General features: G+C 44.1%; 1 protein-coding gene across 1 annotated transcript in view; it reads left to right on the forward strand.

Annotated features, from left to right (window-relative positions):
• The window catches only part of LOC145412435 (phospholipid-transporting ATPase IF-like), a 31438-nt gene that overhangs the window by 13573 nt on the left and 5720 nt on the right, over window positions 1-12145 (forward strand). Inside the window, exons 8-22 of the mRNA XM_080282321.1 lie at window positions 57-123; window positions 905-986; window positions 1982-2082; window positions 3657-3776; window positions 4892-5007; window positions 5485-5643; window positions 5932-6110; window positions 6451-6554; window positions 6937-7100; window positions 7821-7910; window positions 8209-8355; window positions 8992-9134; window positions 10051-10204; window positions 10458-10560; window positions 11753-11958. Of these exons, the coding sequence (XP_080138447.1) occupies window positions 57-123; window positions 905-986; window positions 1982-2082; window positions 3657-3776; window positions 4892-5007; window positions 5485-5643; window positions 5932-6110; window positions 6451-6554; window positions 6937-7100; window positions 7821-7910; window positions 8209-8355; window positions 8992-9134; window positions 10051-10204; window positions 10458-10560; window positions 11753-11958 (1935 nt within the window). The remainder of the gene's footprint in view (window positions 1-56; window positions 124-904; window positions 987-1981; window positions 2083-3656; window positions 3777-4891; window positions 5008-5484; window positions 5644-5931; window positions 6111-6450; window positions 6555-6936; window positions 7101-7820; window positions 7911-8208; window positions 8356-8991; window positions 9135-10050; window positions 10205-10457; window positions 10561-11752; window positions 11959-12145) is intronic.

Here is a 12145-nt window from a genome sequence, read left to right on the forward strand (position 1 = left end):
GCAACAACAGCGGGTACGACAGCATCAACGAAAGAAACATGAGCAACAGCAAGCAGATGGCGCTGGGTACAGAGAATATGCTGTTGAGAGGAGCAAGACTAAAAAACACGACGCTTATCCACGGTCAGTTTCTCTCTCTCTCTCTCTCTCTCTCTCTCTCTCTCTCTGGAAACAAACATACAGACAAACCCAGCTCAAAACAATGCCCATGGTTCTCTAGAGACTTAGGTAACAGATAAATAAATAAATAACTGAAGAAGGCAAGTGCGAACCATTACATTTTGCTTTTATATATTCATACTTGTGTGGGCTGAAGTAAGAGTCTGTCTGTTCTAACTCTTCTTCCCTACTCCTTCCCTCCACACCTCTTCCCTCTCCTCCTGCCTTTCTCCTTCCTCCCACCCTCTCATCTTCTCCCTCTCTTCTCTCTCCTTTTCTGTTCTTTATTTCACTAACCCCTCCTTTACTTCCACGTATCCTTCTCCTTGTCATACATTTACTCCCCCCTCCTTCCTTCCCCCACTGTCCCTCATCTCCCTCCTGCTGCATCCCTTCCTCTCTCTCCCCTCCTGTCCCTCCCTCATCTCGCCTTTCTCATACCCTTTCTTTCCCTTTTCCTCTCCCCCTTTCCTCGATTCATCCCTTATCTCCTTCTCTCTTCCCCCTCTTCCCATTTTTCTTCCTTCTCCCAGCCACTCCTTCCACTCATCCCTTACCCTCACCTAGTCTTCAAGTCTCCTTTCTCTCTCCACCTTTCCCTCCACTTCCTTTCCTCGTCTTCTTCCTCCATACTGACGCTACCCCTACCCCATTTCCCTATCTCCCCACCCTCCTCTTCCCTCCCCAGCCACACTGATCCCCTCCTCCCCACACTAACCTCCCTCTCCTGCCCCACTCCCCCCAGGCGTGGCGGTGTACACAGGGGAAGATACCAAGATGGCGCTCAACTCCAAGCTGACTAATTCGAAGTTTTCCACCGTCGAAAAGTAAGTTCTTGTTCTTTCTCGTTAATTTCATCTGTTCTTGTTAAATTCAGAACTCGCCAAAGGTCTATTTTGTTCTCGTCACTTTCTGAAAATTTCTCGTTGAAGTCAAGTTCGGTTCTTCGTCAAAATCGTGTTCAAAATTATGTTCTGTTCTCGTCAGTTCCTTGGCCATTTCCTCTACATGTCACGCTTGGTGCAAACTATTTTATTCTTATGTGCTGTGTTTATTTTTTCATATTACTTATTTACTGATTTTTGACACCCTGGGATTCTGCTATTGCTATTTTCAACAAATTTATGGTCCTGTATCTCACCATGACACAATTTCTGGAACCAGTCATGCCTGCTCTAGAATAATGAATCTTATAATGTTCTAGTTACTGTTATTTTATGGTGATTATTGAAGAGAAATTGAATTATGAATGGAAACCTGATTTATCAACCTATCATTTGAGCTAGATTGCAACAAAACATAAATTAACAGGTAAAACATCAGACTTCATATCTCATAACCACAAGAAACATCTGGCTGCAACGGTTTTATCCGAGCAGAAATAGCTACTTTGTTGCAAGGCAGAGCAATATGTATCTTGTGTAGTTCGAGGCTAAAGACTTAATCTAGATAATTTTTAACCCTTCTGCTGCGGGAGGAATCCCCGAGGTAAATATAAAAGGTTCTAGCATTAGCCAAGAAGTCATTCTGAAGATTATATATATATATATATATATATATACTGTATATATATATATATATATATATATATATATATATATATATATATATATATACTGTATATATATATATTTTTTTCATATTGCCTTTGTGTTCTTATATAGTCCTCATTCCATCCTTAGGTAGGAAAAAGATTAAAATGAAGATTTCTATTTAGTATGCAAAGCAGAAATAAAAGACTGATGAATACTGAGTAATAACTTCAAGACACAAAAGAATGAGTAGGCTACTTTAAAAGACGTGTTCGTCCTTTGATGTTCAGGTCGATGAACTACTTCCTGGTGTTCTACCTGGTGGTGCTGATCCTGGAGGTTGTGGTGTCCAGCGTGCTCAAGTACCAGCTCTACGACTTTGAAATGATGAGTGAGTCGAGGGGGAACGGGGGGGGGGGAGGGGAGGGGCAGTTATAGAGGTCTGGGGGAGAAAGGCAGTGGGAGGGATATGAGGGGATGAAGACAATGAGACGAGTTGAGGGGAGGAAGACAATGAGAGGGGTTGAGGGGAGCAAGACAACGAGAGAGATCTGAGGGGAGGGAGACAGTGAGAGAGAAGTCTGAGGGGAGGAAGACAATGAGAGGGGTTGAGGGGGAGGGGAGGGAGTGAAAGGGATGAGGGGGAGGATAACTTTGCCATTTTGCAGCTTCTTTCCCATGGTACAGTGCCAAAACGAAACAATACTGCGACTGTACATCCTTTCCATAGCACTTCTTCGTGACTGGCACCATTTCTAACTTTAATTTCTTGTTACAGCTTAGCACTCAAGATGGAGAAATGGTAGTTTTAGACCAAGTTGAAGTGGATGGAGTATAGACGCTGGATGTGAGGGGGAATGTGTGGTGGAGGGATGTATTGTGGAGTTGAAATAAAGGAGTGGAGTTGGAGGGTGGAAGAGGTGAAAGATAAGGAGGAAATGGGATGTGTAGGAATGTGATACGTTGCACTTAGGTAAAGAAAAATAAAGGGAGAAATTGAGAGTAAACAAGGTGAGTGAGTCTGAAAGAAAATATTAAAGAAAAAGATGAGAGAGAGAGAGAGAGAGAGAGAGAGACTGCTAGGAAATATAGGTTGGAAGATAAACAATGAAGTAAATAAATAACTAAATTAAAACAGTTATTGGATGTAGTTGACCTGGGACATAAAATAAGTAGGAATACATCTTCACTCAGGCTCCTATGACTCACTTCCACATCAGTATATTCTTCCGGGTTTAGCTTCCTGTGTCTGACGATCTTCTTCCGCTTCAGTAAGGCCTCTCCTCCTGAAGCTGATAAAGTACAGGGAAAGTGACACCTTGAACCGTAGCACCTCTTCTTTAGCGATTTATTTTGCATATTAACCTATTCTTGATATTGGCGTAGAGTTCATTAGTAACACAAGGTTAGCTGAGGTATTTTGTGACTAATAAATAGCCGAGGATTTGGTGTTAGGAAATATCCAAAGCCACTTAAAATATGGCATTCATACATAGCCATGAAATCTCTTATCGGAGTTATCTTATCGTGTTGTATGACTGGTACAGTACAAACCTCTCTCTCTCTCTCTCTCTCTCTCTCTCTCTCTCTCTCTCTCTCTCTATGTGTAATAGTATAATATATATATATATATATATATATATATATATATATATATATATATATATATATAAAATATATGTACAGTATATATGCTCCTCCTATCGACCTCTCTTTCTTTTCATATCTTTCAATCAAACTCCCTGTCGACCCCTCTTCCAACGACCCTGTCTTTCAAAATACTAATCTATTTATCTGTCTGTCTGTATTTTTATCTCTGCCGACTATCTTACCCGCCTCCCTACCTACTTACCAACCTGTCTGCCTGTCTCTCTTCCTAGTCATATCTATCCACCTGTCCCCAGTTCCTCCATCACTCTGTCCATCCACCCACACATCCATCCATCCATCCATCCACAGCCGAAGAGATGTGGTACCTGGGAGTGAACCAGACCGAGGCCACCGGCAGAGACGTAGCCCAGGACTCCTTCTCCTTCCTCGTCATCTATAACTACATCATTCCCATCTCTCTCTACGTCACTCTAGGTCTGTAACATCTGTACGTGAGGTTCTGTGGGTATGAATGGTGTGTGTGTGTGTGTGTGTGTGTGTGTGTGTGTGTGTGTGTGTGTGTGTGTGTGTGTGTGTGTGTGTGTGTGTGTATGCGCGTGCGTGTGTGCTCGCTTTACATGCCTGCCCGAAAATATCTCATAATATTTTTAGATTTTCAAACAGCCTTAGATAAAATCCCTCACAACGAATTAATGGCAAAAGTTATACAGTTAGAAATGACAGAAAACGAATAGATTTTTTCTTTTTTTTTACATGATAGAGGATACGATAATTCATGTGATAGTGTTAATCAAGCAAGTGATAGGGTGTGTGATAGAGCAGAATGATAGACATTGTGACGCAATTTTGGTAGAGCCTGTGCCAGACCATGTGATAGGTTGGTGGTATTAGTTAAGGCCTTTCAGTCCGATGATGTCCTCTCTCTGTCTCTGTCTCTGTCTCTCTTTCTCTGTCTGTCTGTCTCTCTCTCTCTCTCTCTCTCTCTCTCTCTCTCTCTCTCCCGATGGAATAAATATACCCTTGGTGTTAATCCCGTCCCTATTACAGTTAAACAAAATCGCAATATAAAATCGCCAGGTATGAACTTGATTATAATGGAGACTACGACCTTGGAGTAAAGAGGTAAATAATAATAATAATAATTATAATAATAATAATAATAACAACAACAACAACAACAACAATAATTCTTTCAAAGACTCAGGTAAGGTAAAGTAATATAATAAGCTATCTCTTCAGCAGAATTAAGAGCACTGGGTTAAGAGTACCAGGTGATGAATACTTTTAGGGTACAAGTGGCTAACCTTCCACTGTAAAACTAATACCGATATAAAACACAAAAGAGAGTGATTATTATTTTTGTAACTGTGGTGAGAGATAAGGTACTGTGGGGTTACGTGTGGCTTAGCTCCTAGTATATAATAAAACACACACACACACACACACACACACACACACACACACACACACACATACCCCTCTGTGATGCCTTTGTATTTGCGTCGTCTGTATACTTGTATCTGTGTATCTGTGTCGGCTGTGTGTCTGTGTAACCCTGCATCTTCTAACCTTCTCCTGCACCCCTTCAGAGATGCAGAAGTTCCTTGGAGCGATGTTCATGGAGTGGGACGACCAGATGAAGTGTGAGGCGACGGGGGAGAGGTGCAAGTGTAACACCTCAGATCTCAACGAGGAGCTGGGCCAGGTGTGTGTGTGTGTGTGTGTGTGAGAAAGAGAGAGGGGGGGGAGGATTAAGGATACTAAACACACACACACACACACACACACACACACACACACACACACACACACTCACAAGGAGAAGGAAAGAAAGTTGTCATTTTCTATCTCTCATTAAGTCTCTGAGCCTCCTATGATTCACGCTCATAGGCATACTCTGCTGAAAAGAATGCAAGAGCTGTTCCGACCGTAAGAGGGTTCATCTGATGTCCCCTTCTCAACTCTCTTTATCGTCTTCATATCCATATTTAGCCGATTTACTTCATCTCTAACTTACTGCCATTTCCCTACAAATAAGTAACTCATTTTCATCATTCTTTATTATTATTCTTGATGTGTTATTATTTCATGTCCATGGTGATGATGATGATGATGATGTAAAATCACAATTGTCTGCAACTGTACCGTACCTCATTAACCTCCCCCCTCCCCCTTCCCGCAGGTGCAGTATCTATTCACGGACAAGACAGGTACGCTGACGGAGAACACAATGAACTTCAGGCAGTGCTCGGTGGCAGGGGTGAGGTACGTGGAGGAGGAGGGCGAGCTGAGGGCATTTAACACCTCTGCCACCAGAACACACCCACTCCTTGCGTGGCCGGTTAGTCTGTCTGTCTGTCTGTCTGTCTGTCTCTCTCTCTCTCTCTCTCTCTCTCTCCCTCGTATTATGTGGACCTTCACTGAGGGCTCCTGTATCCTTCTGTGTTGCAAGTCTTCATGCTACCTAGGCTTCATCTTAGTCATTCCACCCAAATAATTTGATTCTCCATGCAAAACTTACTGGATGTGGTACACATTAAAACAAGTCTGTTACATGCACATCATATCTAGAACGAGAGGACCTAAAGTGCAAACATACAGGTAACTTTTTTTTTTTTTTTACCTGCAGATAGAACTTGAAGACTTCCTGGTGACCCTGGCCCTGTGCCACACGGTGCAGGTCAGCCTGGACGTCAAGGCGACAACGGAGGTGCAGATGACCCAGGACGGTGTGGCGTTGGCTGACCTCGGCATACAGTACCAGGCCGCCAGTCCGGACGAGAAGGCACTGGTTGAGGCTTGTGCCAGGTTAGCTCACTACAAGATTATTCCATTATATTATGTGCTGGATGTTGAGAATGATGGTAATGTTGTACTTTGTAGAGTTCTTTTTCATCATTTAAGAAGGAAAAGCCTCTCCAACGTTATATAACTTTTTTTGGTGAGGTTCAGAAAAGAACACTCAGGTGTCATCAGCCATGAAAATAGGACATACTCGTATTTCGGCCACAGCTACACGAAAAAAATACGTATTTGTCAGTTTCTTCACATCTAGAGCCCATTTTTCTTGTCTGGAGTGTGTTGTTATACTTGGCTGCAAATGGCGGCATGTGATGAGTGTGAGAGGCTGAGCTGGTGCTGCCCTCAGGTACGGCGTGGTGTTTGAGGGTCAGTACAAGGACCAGCTGACAGTGCGGGTGCAGGGCAACACTAGGAAATATACCAGGCTGCAGGTCATCGAATTTGACTCAGGTACGCCACCACGCACTTGTCTCCCTGGTAACTAATAGGGTCGTAATATAGGTGGCATTGGAGGCTTCATAACACCTCTTCTATAGCGATATATTTTACATATTGCGCCTTAACATTCTTGTACGAGTTGGTTCAATGGTTTTGATATCGGCTTAGTTTGCAACAGTAACACACAAGTCGTGATTAAGTGTGGTGTGGAGAATACATTGAGAAATAAGTGGTGTTACGAATTCTCCGAAGCGACTAGTAATACAAGCCTATATTTTTTGAATGACCGGACATAGTACTGACCTAATTGAGAAACACTGCAAGTGGCTCCGCTCGTGGCTCTAGACCAGGAGTGGCGACACAGCGGACGTAGGGTAACGTGTGGTGTGTGCAGACCGGAAGTGCATGTCGGTGGTGGTGCGGGAGGAGGCGACGGGGCGGTTGTGGTTGTTGACGAAAGGCGCTGAGAGCAGCGTGTTGCAGAGGTGCCGCCAAGGCGACCCCGACCATCAGCGCCTCAGGCAGACAACAGTCGAACACATCGATGACTACGCCATGGTGAGCCTGACAGAATTTACAGAGGGAAACAACTAATTTAGTAGATAGTAGTGACATGATAGTAAACAAAGACCAGACAACTTCCGCTGCTGTGGTGTTTCTGTCAATCTCTAAAGCATTGTAAACGTCTTTAACTTTTATGAAACGTATGTGTAGTTGAGCCGAGGCAATACCTGGATATCCAAGTGTTGTTATTCAATCTCGGTCAGTCTGGTCGAGCAGACTCATCGACCACAGGCAAGCAACTGCCTCTGCGGAGCCGTCCCATTGATACAACACAGAACACAAACCATGCAGGAAACAGACGTCCCCGTAGCCCACAGCGCCTCGCAAGGGTCGGACCAGGGTCCCACCCCACGGCGAGGTGCGGAGGAATATGAGGAGGCTCGGCTCCCGGGTGGATGCCGCAGATGTTCAGTCCAGGGTACAGAGCGCCACCACATGTAGGCTCCTTGTCAGCGCCTCCAAGTGTTATAAACTAAACATATAAATCACAAGGGTTAACAGTTTGAGAAGAACAAATGCATAGATTGAATCAAATGGACTAGAGGTTTCCCTAGATTGATTAAAATTGTTTGGAACTGCCAGGAATATGATATAGTTGTTTCTCTCTCTCTCTCTCTCTCTCTCTCTCTCTCTCTCTCTCTCTCTCTCTCTGATAACAGTCAGACTCCTATAACTCACTCTCAACCGAATAAAACCATCTTTCGCCTGGTACAGCTGGGTCTGCGGACGCTGGCGGTGGCGCGGAGGGAACTAAACGAGGACCAATACACGGAATTTGCCAAGCACCTCAACACGGCAAAGCAGGTCAGACTTTTTTTCTTTTCCTTTTTTCCAACTCTTTGGTTTTTCTGGCATTAGCTGGAATAGAAGGCTAGAGTTATCCCGACCGTGAAATAGTTAATGGTGGAATATTTAACACCCAAAGAGACTGTGGTTGGCATTAGGTGGTGAGGGATGATTTGGACATATAATCAGAGGTTGGGGGGGAGGGTTTCGGAGAAGTGTTATGAAGTAATGCTACGTTCCTTCACAAAACAAAAGATAACTCAGATGTAAACTTTAAAAGACTTGATAGGTCATGGAGTGTGTCGCATGTGTTCAGGTTGTGGATGATCGCGAGGCAGTCGTGAGGGAGGTGACGGACAAGATGGAGTCGGAGCTGACACTGCTGGGGGCCACGGGGGTAGAGGACCTCTTGCAGGACGGTGTACAGGAGACACTGGAGAACCTCAGGGCTGCCGGCATTAAGGTAATGTATAGTTGTGTCAGTGCTAGCCTGGCGGGATTATAAAGTTTCATCGATTATCCATAGAAGCCACTCTAGGAATAGACTTGTTTGTTATAATTCTGATCTGTTATTCTAGGTACTAACTGGCTGAGGATGATTTGCATGGAGATATACCACCTCTGTTATACCTGTCGTTCTCTTATAATAATTCTTGGTGAGGAGTAGGCTTACATTTTTGGATGGTCGCGGGGGAAAGGTATGAGTTTCGTCACAGTACCAGAGGGGTACGATGGTACTCATAACACCTGGCCTCTTCTCTGACTTACCTGTGTCGTGTACAGGTGTGAGTGCTGAAGGATTAAAGATAAACTGTTCTACTTTCCATTCGCTCTGTCGTGCAGGCGTGGGAGGAACTGACGAATACTACTTTAATGCCCTCTTACTTACCCGTGTGGTGCATGGGCATGGTTGCTGGCTGCTTACATACGGAGGAGTACTGCTACTATACTGTCACCTCCTCTTACTTGCTTGTGTGGTGTGCAGTTGGGATGGTGAGGAATAAAAGGTTGGAGTAACATCATCACTTCATCACATAAACAGAATAAGTGCTATTACTATACTTGCCCTCTTTTTACTATCCTGTATGTTGTGATGCAGGTGTGGGTACTGACGGGGGACAAGGTTGAGACTGCCGTAAACATCGCCTACTCCTGCGGCCACTTCAAGCGCTTCATGACCGTCCTGTCCATCACCGGGGTCAAGGACGCAGAAAACGCCCTGACCTGCATCCAAGCCTGTCTGTACGTCCCTCAACACACCACTGCTACGCCAAGTGTTCTATAAATGCAGTGAGACAAATTTTGGCCTATGATCATGCATTACCTTCACTTTATTTAATTATGCATTTGTATTTCTTCACCTTTCACTTCTTGCATAGGTTTTGCATAGACTGTCTTTTTTCTATTCTTATATTTTGTTTCCCAGCATGCGTTTGTATTTCTCTATCGTCATTCTTCTTTGTTACACTGTAGTTTTGCATACGGTACGTTAAAAGTTATTACATCCACATTTTCTGTTTATAGTTTCTTAAGCCTCTGCATTTTTTAACATAGCACGCCTATACATTGTCTGTGCATTTGTTTCCACATTTTCTGAGCATGTATTCTTATTTCTCTGCCGCCATGGTCCCTGTCTCAAGCTAGTTTGGCTTGAATTGTGTTATTACATCCGTAATATACATTACTGATCACGCTTTCATATCGTCTGCGTCATCTTTCACATTTACACACGTCAGTTTTTTTTATCTATACGTTTTCTGAGTGTGTTATGAATTCCTTTGCTAGTTAAAACTGTAGTATAACCATTTATAACAGATAATTACTTTGGTGGTAGTTTACGTGTTGAGGGTCATCTAGACAGAGACTCACAGTACGATTGGAACGGACTCCATACCCTCCACCTTTAGTAGACCAGGTGTGTGTGGTTACAGTTGTTCTAGTACACGTATTCTTACCAGGAACCCTTTGTCTTACAGGATATGTAGAGTACGCATGAACAGTTATTAATCTCTTATCAGCAGGAGGAGGATGGGAGACTCACAGAAAAAAAAAAAAAGCTCAACCTTTGTTCTTCATGTCATCCTAGTTCGTGGCTCCTATGCTCAATATATATTTTTTCTACCTTTCACCTTATGCCTTGGTGTGGTGACTGGCCCAGGGAAGAGAGTGAAGCTGACGGACACTACGGTTTGGTGGTGGACGGGGTGGCACTGCAGGTGGCACTGGACTCCCACAAGGCCCTCTTCTACACCCTCAGCAGCAGGTGCACCGCAGTGGTCTGCTGCAGGATGTCACCCAGGCAGAAAGCAGAGGTGAGGAAGGGAGTTACAAGGTTATCTCTCTCTCTCTCTCTCTCTCTCTCACCGACTAAACTTTACTAAGCTAAATGTGTTATAATCTGTTATAATAAATAAATTGTGTGTGAGTATGTGCTGTGTGTGTGTGTGTGTGTGTGTGTGTGTGTGTGTGTGTGTGTATGTGTATGCTACGTCCATTGAGGCAGAGGGAACGACGGACTTAGGGCAACTCAGATCACCCTAAAACATCCCCCTTCTTCCCCTCCAGACGGTGCGGCTGGTGAAAACATCCAAGGAGAGCCCCGTCTGCGCCGCCATAGGGGACGGAGCCAACGACGTGTCCATGATCCGGGAGGCGCATATCGGCCTAGGTGGGTTCAGCCAGGGGTTCAATTTAATATGTCCTTCCATCATCAAGGCCTGGGGTTCAGTTTAATATACCCTTCCATCATAAAGGCCTGGGGTTCAGTGTAACATACCTTCCATCATAAAGGCCTGGGGTTCAGTTTAATATACCCTTCCATCATAAAAGCCTGAGTGGGTAGGTGGGTTCATAGAGGGGTTCATCTTTTAACACACTTTTTTTTATATAGACCTGAGTGGGTAGGTGAGTTTATCGAGGGGTTCAAAATTTTAAACCCTTTGATGATACAGACCAGAGTTAGTACGTGGGATCAAGATGGGGTTCAACCGTTTACACCTTTTCTTTAGATAGACCCCAGGATGGCCTTAATGTGCAGTAGGCAGTCGAACTAGGTGGGCTCAAAATGGGGTTCAACTTTTAATGTCCTTTCATCGTACGGACATGAGTGAGTCCTACGTGTACAGTCGGCACTCGGCAACTTAGAGTCCTGTCGTCCCTCCTCTCCACAAGGACTCTGACACTCATTTTCACGAGTCCGCAGCCAGCCATACTGATACCTGTACATTTATTTGATCACATATTGTCGTCATGATCACTTGCTTTGGATCCACCGCCCTAATTTTCAAAGTCCATGAAGAGAAAGACAGGAGACGTGACGGGACTCTTAATACCGATAGCAAACAAGTAGTCAACTCTGGTATTGTCTTCCTGAATCATTCTCTCCCTCTGCCTTCGACCTCCGATCTTTGAAATGCATTCTGTCCAGGCATCTTGAAATGAATTAATCTTTATTTCTTGTCCTTTGTCTTGTTTTCTTTGGAAAGGACATTTTTTTTTTTTCAGGCCCACAGCCCTGGGTTCTTTCATGTACAAAATAAAATATAATTAGGCTACAGGTAGTTGGGGAAAACAGTGAAGGACTCTTTGTCAGTGAGGTCTTTTTCACAAAATTTTCAGGTATTTTCAGGCTGTTTTTCATAACAGATTTTCATTCCACACACTTAAAATACTGGGTTCGGAGGATTTTTTTTTTTACCTTTCATATTTTCATTCATTCTTCATTTCCTTTCTTCCATATTATCCTTATTTCAACTTTTTCCTTTCTTCCATACTTTCCCGCTTTCTTTTTTCCCCTCTTACCCCAACTCCTTCTCCCTTAACCCTGACCCGCTCCCTAAACCTTCTTCCACCCCCCACAGGCGTGATGGGGAAGGAGGGGCGCCAGGCAGTGAGATGTTCAGATTTCGCCTTCGCCCGGTTCCGGTTCCTGCAGAGGGCGCTGCTGGTTCACGGCCACTGGTACTACGTCAGGGTGTCCACTTTGGTCCAGTACTCCTTTTATAAGAACGTGGCCTTCATCACACCACAGCTCTTCTATGCCATCTGGAACGCATTTTCTACCCAGGTACGGATAGATGGACAGAGTGAGAGGGAGAGAGAGAGAAACTAATTACATGTTCATAATTTCATCAATTCCGTGATAACTCTCACAATTCTTTCCATTTCCACCATCACTACCATCACCACTACCACCATCATTTACGTACCGTACACCCTTTCTCCCTCTCCCATCAAGTACTGCATATCCCTTC

Source organism: Coenobita brevimanus, chromosome 93 (assembly GCF_032717465.1).
Source record: "Coenobita brevimanus isolate Jiangsu-jjx chromosome 93, ASM3271746v2, whole genome shotgun sequence".
Taxonomy (NCBI): domain Eukaryota; kingdom Metazoa; phylum Arthropoda; class Malacostraca; order Decapoda; family Coenobitidae; genus Coenobita; species Coenobita brevimanus.